The 12,118-nt window shown below is 48.8% G+C and overlaps 1 protein-coding gene across 2 annotated transcripts in view; it reads right to left on the reverse strand.

The window, feature by feature from the left end:
• Positions 1–1,129: 1,129 nt before the first annotated feature.
• Positions 1,130–12,118, reverse strand: part of GSG1L (GSG1 like) — a 218,094-nt gene continuing 207,105 nt past the window's right edge. For both annotated transcript variants that reach the window (XM_090277426.1, XM_090277425.1), the window contains one exon: positions 1,130–1,331. In XM_090277426.1, coding sequence (XP_090133552.1) covers positions 1,234–1,331 — 98 coding nt within the window. In that variant the 3' untranslated portion in view covers positions 1,130–1,233. The remainder of the gene's footprint in view (positions 1,332–12,118) is intronic.

The raw sequence follows: 12,118 nt of genomic DNA on the forward strand, positions 1-12,118 counted from the left end.
TATAGATGGATGGTTGAATAATGAGGATGGGTGATGCATGAAAGAATGATGAATGGATGTCTGATGCCGGGGACAATGACAATTGATGGGTGGATGATGGATGGGTAATGGATGATGAATGGATGGATGGATGGATGATGGATGGATGGATGGATGGATGGATGGATGGATGGATGGATGGATGAATGGAAGGATGGAGGGATAATGGGTTTATGGAAGAGTGAAGAACATTCTCTGCTTGGGGGAAAGCTCTAGAAATCCTCTGGGAAGAGATGAGATCTCTTAGAGCCAGAAATCCTGGTTCAAACCCCATCTCTGCTATTTCCTAGCTTTGTGATCTTAGGGGCAAGTTTCTTTAGCTCTGTGACCCTAAGTCCTCTTGTCTTTGTAATAAGAATCTATTCCCCCAAGCATCCAAGCCCTAGGATTTGATATAAGGTGTCTCTAGACATAGGGTAAAGGGTCCCCAATGGGGTCAGGCTGGCTTAGGATGTGGGTGTGAGGGCTTCTCTCTTGCCCACCCCACATTTCTCATCTGCCTGGTGCCCCAGCTTTCCCACCATCTGGAATCCAAGGCAGCCTGCCAGCCTGACCCCACCCCAGACCCAGCTTGGTTCTGGGCTTCCTCCCTGCTGCACCTCAGCATCTAACCCTGACCGCAGCACACTCGGGGCTGCCTCGCCTTCAGGCTCCTTGAGGACCTGATAGGGTGGAGGCCTGAAGGGCAGCCCCAGCCCAGGGAGCAACTGGCCTCCACACACAGCAAGAAAACAGGTTCAACAAGCATTTATTGAGCCCCTGCTGGTGCCTGCTGTGTGACCCCTGCGGTGCCAGTGCCGCTGCCCCTCCTTTAGGCAGCCCCACCCGTGCCCTCCTGGACTTCCTAGCCAGCTCAGGGACCCCAGGCTCGCAATGGCTGAAGTCCATGGCTTTCCTGGCATCCCAGCCATACCCAGCAGGGCTCTGCATGTCGTAAGAGTTAGAAGTTGCTGTCCCAGTGTTGCTCCGAGCAACCCTGTGTATTCCTGCAGGCCTTGCCAGCCTCACTGCTGGGGCCCTGAGATCCAGGCGGCGGTGGACAGGGCGGGCCCCGTGTCTCCCATGCAGGCTGGCTGAGTTCAGAGCACACAGGCCAGGTTTCGGTGGGTGCCAGACCAGTGGCCTTGTGGCGGGGGGTTTGGGGGGACTGGTGGGGACAATGGCCTGAGGTCCGAGGGTCAGGCTGGGTCTTGGTCACACCCAGTGCCCCAGGACCCAGCACTGGCGGTTCAGCTCTGGTGCCTCGTGTGCAGAACTCCGGGGCCAGGAGTCTCCCATGTGCGGCTGGTGTCCTGCCAAAGGACAATGCGGTCATTGCTGACAGTTACCTTTCTCTGTCCACACCCCACCTGCCCCTTGCCCCACCAGCTCACAGCCCACCCATTACTCACCCCCCACTCAATAGGCCTTCCACCTGCGTTCCAGCACCCTTCCCACCCCTCTGTCGCCCATACCCAGCTCTCCACCCACCGTCCCACTCACTGCCCACCCTCGCCCCAGCTGCACACCCAGCTCTCCACACCCTCCCACACCCCCATTCCCCACCCGTCTGCCCACCAGTCCAACAACACCTAGACGGACATCTGCCGATACCCACAGCGTCCAATACATCCATCACCCCACTCACACACTCTTCCCGCCCACAACCCATCAGCCCTGAGACCCACTCATGCACCTCCCACCTACCCACACACTGGCCCACCCACCGTCACACACCCCCACCTCCCTGTTAACACACCCACCAGCCCCGCTTCCCACACACACATCTACCTACAACCCAGACAACCTCGGACCCGCTCACCCACTCCCCTGCCTTCTCATTTACTTCACAGCCTGCGGACACTTGCACTGATTCACCAAGTCCCCAACCCCCATGCGTGCACCCACCAACCCTCCATCCTCCTGCCCCCAACCCACCAACGTGCCCACCCAACGATCCACCACTGTGCCCGCCCCCAGCCCTGCACCTCGCCTGTCCTCCCATTCACCCCCAACACCAGCCCCCCCCCCCACTCGGGACATCTACCACTCACTTTCCTTCCTCCCTTTCCTTTCACCTGTCCATCCCTCAGTTAAGCACCAATCCCTTCCCTGTATGCCCACCCCTCTACCCACTCACCTGTCCCAGTCAACCTGTAACCACCTCTCCACCTTCCTATCTGCCCAACCCATCGGCTTTCTCTGAGCTCCACTGTGTGCCTTCAAGTGCCAATAAGGAGCCATGGGAGGGTGAGAATAAGTGCGGACTGGTCCTGGGCTCTGGTCCTTCCTTGGCCCCAGGGACAGTGAGAGCATACGAAGAGGTTCCAAGCTGACTCTGAGCAGCCCTCTGGGCCAAGGTATCAGGCAGAGACTCTACCACCCTCCACCACCCCCCACTGCTCTTGATGGTTGGGCAAGCAGGAGGGTTGGGAGGCTTGTCTTGAACCAGTGTGCTCACTCTTGTGTCCCTTGATTCTCAGAAGCTTGCTCCTTGCCTTTGAGCAAGTGCCTCCTTGGTGTCTTTCTAACATGCCAGAACCATTTGCATCTCTGCACTGTGATCCGAAGACCTACAATGTCCGTGTACCTACTGTGGATCAAACCCCAAGGCCCAGCTCAAGTCTCTCCTCTCACAGGAAGATCACATTTTTTCCCCAGCCCTTCGGGGTCTTCTTCATCTTGGAACACCCACCCTGAGTGGCTTCACACCCGTTAGACTGGGAGCCCAGGAGAGCTATGGCTCAACCCAGGAAGGATGCTCCATGGGGGATTGATAGAGGTGGAGCCAGAGCACAGAGGCAAAGGGAGGGCCTCACTGGAGGACAAAGGAGAAACTGACAGTGACCGAGCACTTACAGACAATACACCACACAAGATCCTAGTCTCAAGCCTGGCAGGCAGGCAAATTTTACCAAACATTCAAAGATGAAGGACTAACTCCTATTCTTTTCAAACTAATCCAAAAAAAAAAAAAAAAAAAAAAATTCAAGAAAAGGTAGGAATCATAAGCTCTTTTTTTGAGGCCAGTATTACCCTAATTCCAAAACAAGGTAAAGACACACAAAGAAAGAAAATTACAGGCCAATATGTCTGATAAACATAGATGCTAAAATCCTCAACAAAATATTGGCAAACTGGATCTAGCAACACATTAAAAAGATCATACACCATGATCAAGTGGGATTCATCCCAGGGATGCAAGTATGGTACAATATTTGCAAATCAATAAATGTAATACATTACATAAACAAAATGAAGGACAAAAATTACATGATCATATAAATAGATGCAGAAAAAGCATTTGATAAAATCCAGCACCCATTTATGATAAAAACACTCAGCAAAGTGGGAACAGAGGGAGCATACCTCAACATAATAAAAGCCATATATGAGAAACCTGTGGCCAGCATCATACTCAATGGGAAAAAACTTTTCCCTTGAGACCAGAAACAAGACAAGGTTGTCCACTTTCACCACTCTTATTCAACATAGTGCTGGAAGTACTAGCCACAGTGATCAGATAAGAAAAGGAAATAAAGGGCATCCAAATTGGGAAGGAAGAAGTAAAACTTATTATTTGCAGATGACATGATAGTTTACATGGAAAACCCTATCATCTCCACCAAAAAACTACTCAACCTAGTAAGTGAATTTGGTAAAGTAGCAGGATACAAAGTCAAATTCAGAAATCAATGGCATTTTTGTATGCCAGCAATGAACTATCAGAAAGAGAAACTAGAGGGGGAAATCTAATTTATAATAGAAACAAGAAAAATAAATTACCTAGGAATAAATTTAACCTGTCCATACTACCCAAAGCAATCTATAGATTCAATACAATCCCTATTAAAACACTAATGGCATATTTCATTGATCTAGAAAAAATGCTCCAAAAATTTATATGGAACTGGAAAAGACCCAAATAACCGCAGCAATCTTGAGAAAGATGAATAAAGTTGGAGGGATCACAATACCTGATATAAAATTATACTACAAGGCCACTATAATCAAAACAGCCTGCTACTGGCATAAGAACAGACACATAGATCAATGGAACAGAATAGGAAGCCCAGAAATAAACTCAAGTCTCTATGGTATTCAATATTTGGCAAAAGGGGCACAAGCATACATTGGAGTAAAAATAGCCTCTTCAATAAATGGCCCTGGGAGAACTGGACAGGGACATGCAAAAAAATCAAACTAGACCACCAACTTATACCATACACCAGAGTAAACTCAAAATGGATAAAAGACGTAAATGTAAGTTGTGATATCATAAAAGTCCTCATGGAAAACATAGGCAGTAAAATTTCAGATATTCTCCCCTGACTGCTGTGGCTCAGTGGACTGAGCCTCAGCCTGTGAACCAAGTGTTGCTGGTTCGATTCCCAGTCAGGGAACATGACTAGGTTGCACGTCAGGTCCCCAGTTGGGGGCACGTGAGAGGCAACCACACAGTGATGTTTCTCTCCCTCTCTTTCTCCTTTCCCCTCTCTCTATACATAAATAAATAAATGAAATTGTTTAAAAAAATTTCCGGTATTCCATGCAGCAATATTTTTGCTGATATATCTCCTAGGACAATGGAAATAAAGGAAAAATATAAACAAATGGGACTACATAAAATTAAAAAACTCAGCATGGCTAAAGAAACCATCATCAAAGTGAAAAGGGAACTGACTGTTGGGAGAACTTATTTGCCAATGATACAACCAATAAAGGTTTAATCTCCAAAATATATATAGAACACATGTGACTCAACACCAGGAAGACAAACAATAAAATTAAAAAATGGGCAAAGGACTTGAACAGACACTTCTCCAAGGAGGACATACAGAGGGTCCATAGGCATATGAAAGAATGCTCAACATCACTAGCCATCAGAGATGCAAATAAAAACCACAATGAGATACCACTTTACACCTGTCAGAATGGCCATCCTAACAAATCAACAAACAACAAGTGCTGGAGAGGATGCGGAGAAATGAGAACCCTACTGCACTATTGGTGGGAATGCAGACTGGTGCAGCCACTGTGGAAAACAGTATGGAATTTCCTCAGAAAACTAAAAATGGAACTGCCTTTTGAACCAGTGATTCCACTGCTAGGATTATACGTGAAGAATCCTGAAACCCCAATTCAAAAGAACCTATGCACCCCTATGTTCATAGCAGTGCTATTTACAATAGCCAAGTGCTGGAAACAGCCTAAGTGTCCATCAGTGGATGAGCGGATCAAAAAACTGTGGTACATTTACACAATGGAGTACTATGTAGCAGAAAGAAAGAAGGAACTCCTGCCATTTGCAACAACATGGATGGAACTAGAGAATATTGCACTGAATAAAATAAGCCAGTCGGTGAAAGACAAATACCATGTGATCTCACTTATAAGAGGAATCTAATGAACAAAATAAACCAATAAGCAAAATAAAACCAGAGGCATGGAAACATGGAACAGACTCACAGTGGTCAGAGGGAAAGGGGAAGAAAATAATGGTGGAAAGAAGGGGAAAGGACCAGTAAAAAACATATATGAATGACCCATGGACATGGGCAACAGAGTGGGGATTGACTGTGGGAGTGGGGGCGGTCTGGACGGAGGAAGGCAAAGGGGGAAAATTTGGGACAACTGTACAGAGTAACAGTTTTTTTAAAAAAGCCTAGGAGGCACCACTATTTTACAAATGAGGGAACTGAGACTCCATAAAGGTAAGTGGCCACGTTAGGATTCACAGCTATAGTGGAACTGGATCGAATCAATTTCTTAAGCTTTCATGTTAAAAAAAGTTTGTTCCATGTATTTTTTCCTAACCTGAGCTCCAAAGGATGCTCAGACATTCTTGTCATCTTTAGGGTCAGACAGGTTCTTTACAGCAGCCTTTGGGGGTGGAGATTCCTGCTGAAGCCAGGAATCTGGCTTGTGCTTGCACACCTCCAGGGACAGACAGCTCATTACTCTTTCTCTACCCCCAAAGCAGCTCCGAGTGTTGGAAAATTCTTTCTAATAACAAAGGCTGAAGGCAAGAGGCAAAAATGAAGATGGTTATGCCAATGATGGGTGCATGTATTTCTTTCCCTCTGGCTTTTTTTCTGTTCTTAATATTCTTTAATGTTGGTTGGTGTTTTGCTAATTTTACTATATATTTTAAAGGAGTGGGAAATGTTTGGCAAACATTCTGAATCACTTGGCCTTAGGAAAAACATTTGTTTTGGCTCCAGTCACTGAAACAGTGGCAGTTCTTCTAAAGTGTTTACTGCCAAGGCATAAGAGTTTGAGATTTTTTTTTTTAAACTGAGAAGCAAATATTTGGTGCAAAAGAAGGTTTGATTATTTTTCTAAATGAGTATTTAAAAGTGATTGTAGTTGTTCTTATCTTTGCTAACAGGCAGAACCTTGGAGAGTTCTTTAGAACAGAGAAAAGTGTTCATGTATTTTTAAGGAAAAGAATGGCCATGATCTCCTATTCCTTGAGTTAAAATCAGGCTCCTTGTCCCCTGGATACAGAGGCCAAGTCAGTAAGGACTGGGGCCCTCCTCCCCTCTCCAGCCTCCAGGAGGGGCTTGCAGCCGAGGGCTAATTAGAGTGGTTGGAGGGATCTGTCCTCACTGTGCTGAGAAGTGCCCCACCAGTCCATGGGGACTCCCCATTCTCTTCCCTCCTTCCGGTCCCTTTAGTTTTACAAAAACAAACAAACAAACAAGAAAGCAAACAAACAAACCAACAAATGGACTTTACACTGTAGAGTGAGGAATTCTACCTCACAATGCCTGCCGGCCCTGGCAGTGCCATAAACGGGCTGGGGGGTGGGGGGCACTGGTCAGAGCAGCCCTTCTCAGCTCTGGACAGTGGTTGCTGTGAGGAATGTGGGCTCAGATCTTCCAAAACACTCAGAAAAACTGAACTGGAATTTCAAAACAAAATCTCCACCCAAGTAATCTGTGGGTGAAGTGCGATCTCCCAGGCTGGACTTGGCCCGCATGGCCACCTCCAACCTCTGACTGCTCCCCTGCATGCCTTTGTTCCCTGAATCTGTTCCATGGTCTCTTGGCCAGGGTGACCTGTCCTGCTGGTCTCTGGCAGTTGACTCGCCCACTCATCTTTGAAATATTCCCTCTTCTGTGTCCCACAAGATGCTGCACATCCCCTCTCCTTGCGCTTGCCACTTTGTGTTGCGGGTGTCTCCCCAACTAACCTGGGGATTCAATGCAGGCAGAGAGCGGGTCAGCTTCTTCCGGAGCCCTCGGCCCCCAGCACCTAGCCGGGCATGGAGCAGGTCCTGGCCTTATAACAAACGCAGACACGTGCAGGAGGAGGATGGACTGGCTCCTGAGTTGGGGGGATGGGCTTCTTTGGCCCGTCCTAGCCTGAGATTTTGTACACTGTGAGAAGCTCTTTGCTCAGCTCTCCTTCTTTGGGGGGGGGGGGGCAGGGACAACTGTACTTGGAGTCTGATAGTCAATTGTTCAAATCCAGGCTCTACCACTTATAAGCTGTGTGATTTCTTTTTAAGCTCTGCGACTTTTGACAAGTAACTTCACCTCTCTGAGTCAGCAAATGGATGTGAATTAGAAAGGAGTCAGTAGGCTCCCTGCATAGAAACCCTTCATTATCCAATTTCAGATAAATGTGAAAACAAAATATCAGAACTAGGAGGTGGTGGGTTCAACCACCTCTCTTCAAAGATGGGGACGCTGAGGCCCATAGGTGGGAAGAGATCTGTCTAAGGTCCTACTCAGAGGGTTGTTAGCAACTACTGTGTTTTAAGTTTCCTTGAAACTTCCCAGGCTCAGCAGAGTGTTTGGCACATACGAGGTTCTCAGATGCGATTTCTCTTCCCTTTTTTAATCCAAATATCAAAACATGAACATATTTAACATCGGTCTCTTTCAGCCTTAATTTCCTAATCCTTCAGTGGAAATTCACCGTATTGAACTCTCCCCAAGGCACCAAGATCTGGAGGATCAGCTCTTATAGCTCTGCTGAATTGACTGAAATCACATCTAAGATGGATTCACTGAGTTGGGAGGGCCCTTCAAAACCAAGAATGCCAATGCCCCCACAACATGCAGATGGGGACACAGGACCCTGAGAGGGGATGTTGCTTGTCCAAGGTGCTCTGAAGCTGGTAGAGGAATTAGTGAGGGTGGGCAGGCTTCGGGGGTGGGCAGGAGGCTGGTACTGGTGCTCCCGACCCCACAGTAGCCCAGCCTGGCACAGAGGAGCCATCTGTTTACAACGGAGAGCCTTCTGGAGATGGCCCGCTGTCCCAGGAGCTGAAAAGCTCTCCAGGACTCACAGCCCATCCAGAGCCTGCAGTTCGGCTGCCCACCTTGAACCCTGGCCTCTAAAAAGAGATGGAATGTGGGGAGTGGTGGAGAAATGAGTCAAGGTAAGCACCGAGATGTCTGGTTCTGGAGACCCTTCGGCCAGTGACACCATCATCCTTCTTCCGTCGTCTAACATGTCACCGCCGTGGCAAGGGGCACCCATGACTACCTCTCCAAGTTGACACTGCTCTGTAAATCTGTACCCTGAGGGGGCCTAGAGACTCTGTCAGATCTGGGAATGTTGCTTGCTTTTCTCCTCCCAGTTTCCAGTCTAGGCTGGATGTAGCACAAGGACACAGACCAGCTCCGCTTTCCTCCATCGCTGTGTCCCTGGCACTGAGCGCCATCCCAGGAGGGTACTGATAGCACAGACCTGTTGAACAACTGACTTATGCAGGATTTGGGAAGAAGATCAGGTTTGTGTGGGATCCCTATGGAGGTAAAGGTCGGGTTTTCTGCTCTACCTTAGGGCGGCTTCTCTTAGGAGACTGAACGGGGTCCCCCGTCCTTCTGCTCCCTGGAGTCCATCTTCTGGGACTCCATGTTTCTGAGGCCTTTGGAATTCAAACCCAGGCAGTCTCACTCTGAAACTGGGCTACGACATTGTGCCTCAGACTGAGAGCCAGGACAGGAACACACAGAGATGAGCATGACCAGCTCTGCTGGGGGGAGGTGGGGAGGCGCTGGTGGGCATTCCCACACATCGAGCTGGACTTGGAAAGCGCTCGCCAAGCTCACAGTTCCGCTGGAAGGGTCTGTTTTTTTTTGCCAAATGGAGGCAGGAAGCAGGTCACTTCAGGCAGAAGGAACAGGGTGTGAAGTAGGTGCTTGGCAGGTAAATGAGGTTTTCAGGAGGCGTGAAGCCTGGCAATGCGGGTGGATGGGGGAGCCAGCAGCCTGGGAAGCAGGAGCACAGGATCTGTGCACTGGAGGGGGTGCACAGGAGTGGGGGGGCAGGTGTAAAAGACCCAGCAGGTTTCCCCGGGGTGCAGGGTGCACCCTGTATGCAGACTCCTGGCCTGTCCCGAACCAAAGCACTGACACTTCCAGCAAAATCTGCATTTTAACAACTGCCCCCAAGTGTTTCTTGGCATCAGGAGTGATGGGAGGAGCACTGCCTCAGGCAGAAATGGGCATGAGGAGGACACTGGCACAGCTTTAGTTTGGAGTCACCCAGACTTGTGGCCCAGGACACATGGCTTTGTTCCTGGGAACCCAAGGGCCATCTCCTGAAGATGGGACTGCTCCTCAGAGCAAACACTGAATGAGGACTAAGTGAGCTAAATCAGTCACCAGAAAGGTAGTGGCACCCAGTGCCAGGCACTGGGGCTGCCAGTGAATGTGGCCACAAGGTCCCTGTCCTCATGACATTTCTGTGTTAGTAGGGAGAGAGTTAGCAAAGAAGGGCTCGGAGTGGTGAGTGACTGAAAGAAAAGTGAAGCCAGGATGTGCCAGAGGGAGAAGGTCTCTGCAAGGACCTGCAGGAGGGGCTGGCCCAACACCTGGCGCCCACCAGGGCCCCGTCACAGGACGTGGTGGAGCTGGGAGGGGTGAGGAAGACATGATCAAGTCTTAGGAGGGCGGACTGGTGGGGAAGTGGCTCTAGATGCAGCAATTTCCAGCCAGAAGCTGCTGAATGGCCCAAGCGAGAGGCACGCGATGCAGACCTGCCCCGGCGGCAGCCTCACAGGGGCCGGCGCTGGCCCAGGCTGAGCCTGCTCAGAACGTGGTCTGTGGAGCAGCAGATGCAGCATCACTGGGAACTTTTTGGAAATGCAGAATTCCAGGCCCTGCCCAGCCCTCCTGAGTCTGCATTTTAAGGAGCTCCCAAGGAGATCCTGATGCTGGTATTGGCTTGGGTCCCTCAACCAAGTGCCAGGTGTCTCCAAGCTGCAAGCCCATATCTGTGCCCAAGTTAGCATTGATGCTTACTTCAGAAATATTCTCTGTTTCCATTTTAATAAAGGATCAGACTAGAGCAGCACTGCACTGGATTTGATTTTGATCTAATAAGTATGCCAAGATGCTCTGGGTCCAGAAATCCTTCCTTGCAATCCCCTCTGCTATTTTGAGGGCAGCAGTGGCAGAGATCTGTCTAGACAAAGCTCCCCAAAGCCACCTCTGTACCCAGAGAGTGACAGCCTCTCACCCAGCTCAGCATTACAGACACATATGGCAAAATCAAAAGCTCATCTTGGGCATTGAACTTGACAATTGCAATCAGCTGCAAACCCCTGTTGCCCCTGAAAGGAAGATGCAGACACCTGGACCATAAGGCAGCATCCTCCCCATCAGATGTCACATCTGATATGGTTCTGAGCTAGCTGGTAGCACTACAGAGCCCCAAAGCAGGTTTCAAAAGAAAACTCTTTCCTCAGGAAAAAAAAAATTGTGGCAGAATCCATATCACAGTTGCTCAAGAAAAAATAACAAATTTGGAACCGTTAAGATAACTGAAAAATTGTGTCATTGATTATGTAAAAGTGGCTGCGCAGGTGGGAAAGAGTGGAGGAAATTGGAGGTTTAGAGTCAGTAATTGAGCACCTACTATGTGCCATGCATGTTCTAGGCTGTCAGGATACAGATGTGAACAAAAGAAGACAGTGTTTTGGAATGGAACCTAGTGGGGAGAGACAAAAAAGAAATCAAGTTTGTAAATATAAAACATAATTGCAGAGAGGGACAGACACTGTAGTAAACAGAAAAGAAGGTGACATGAGGGCAGCTGGGGAAGCTTCTCTGAGAAAGTGGCTTTTGGCTGAGGCTTAAAGACGAGACAAAGCCAGTCATGCAAAGGTTTAGAGGGACAGCATTCCAGGCAGAGAGAACAGCAAGTGCAAAGGCCCTGTGAAGGCAATGTTTTGTATGTGAAAAAAGACTGGATGATTCCAGACTTCTAGTCAAGATGGAGGCATAGGTAGACATGCTTCAGCTCCTGACACAAACATAAGAAGGATCACAACTAACTTCAAAACAAAAATCCACCAGAACTGCCAGAAAATCAAACTGTATGGAAGTCCAACAACCAAGGATTTAAAGAAGAAATATTCATTCGGACAAGTAGGAGGCGCAGAGACAGAGAACTGGGGTGGAGAGGACACAGTGTGGTGGTAGCAAGGTGGCGGTGACCAGAAAACGAGCGGTCCCACATTTATGCGTGGCAGATAAAAGCCAAGAGGGACACCTGGGGAGGGATCCCAGCCCCAGGCCAGACTGTGCGGCTCACGGTTCCAGCACTGGGATAATAAAGCCTCATAGCTTCTAGCTGTGAAAACCAATGGGGGTTTGGGCCACAGAAGAAACTGCCTGTCTCTCAGGAGAGTCCATTTAGAGGGCCCCCATGGTCCTAGAATGCACACAAGCCCACCCACTCTGGGACCCACCACCAGGCAACAGCTAGAGGGGTGCCAGTCTCATACAGGAAGTGGATGAAGTGACTGGAAACATGTGAGTGCCAAGCAAGAGCAAGCGACATTGTTCCCTCTCTGACCCCTCCTCACACACAGCACCACAAAGCAATGAAACAGGTTTCCCAGCCCTGGCGAATACCTAAGGCTTCATCTCTTACAACATAACAGGTGCACCAAGACTGGGAGTCAAAGCAGCTCTACCTAATACACAGAAACAAACACAAGGAGGCTGCCAAATTGAGGGGACAAAGAAATATGGCCCAAATGAAAGAACAGATCAAAACTCCAGAAGAATAACTAAGTGAAACAGAGATAGTCAACCTGTCATATGCAGAGTTCAAAACACTGGTGATAAGG

The sequence above is a fragment of the Furipterus horrens genome, unplaced genomic scaffold (genome assembly GCF_987537825.1).
Source record: "Furipterus horrens unplaced genomic scaffold, mFurHor1.1.pri manual_scaffold_5, whole genome shotgun sequence".
Taxonomy (NCBI): domain Eukaryota; kingdom Metazoa; phylum Chordata; class Mammalia; order Chiroptera; family Furipteridae; genus Furipterus; species Furipterus horrens.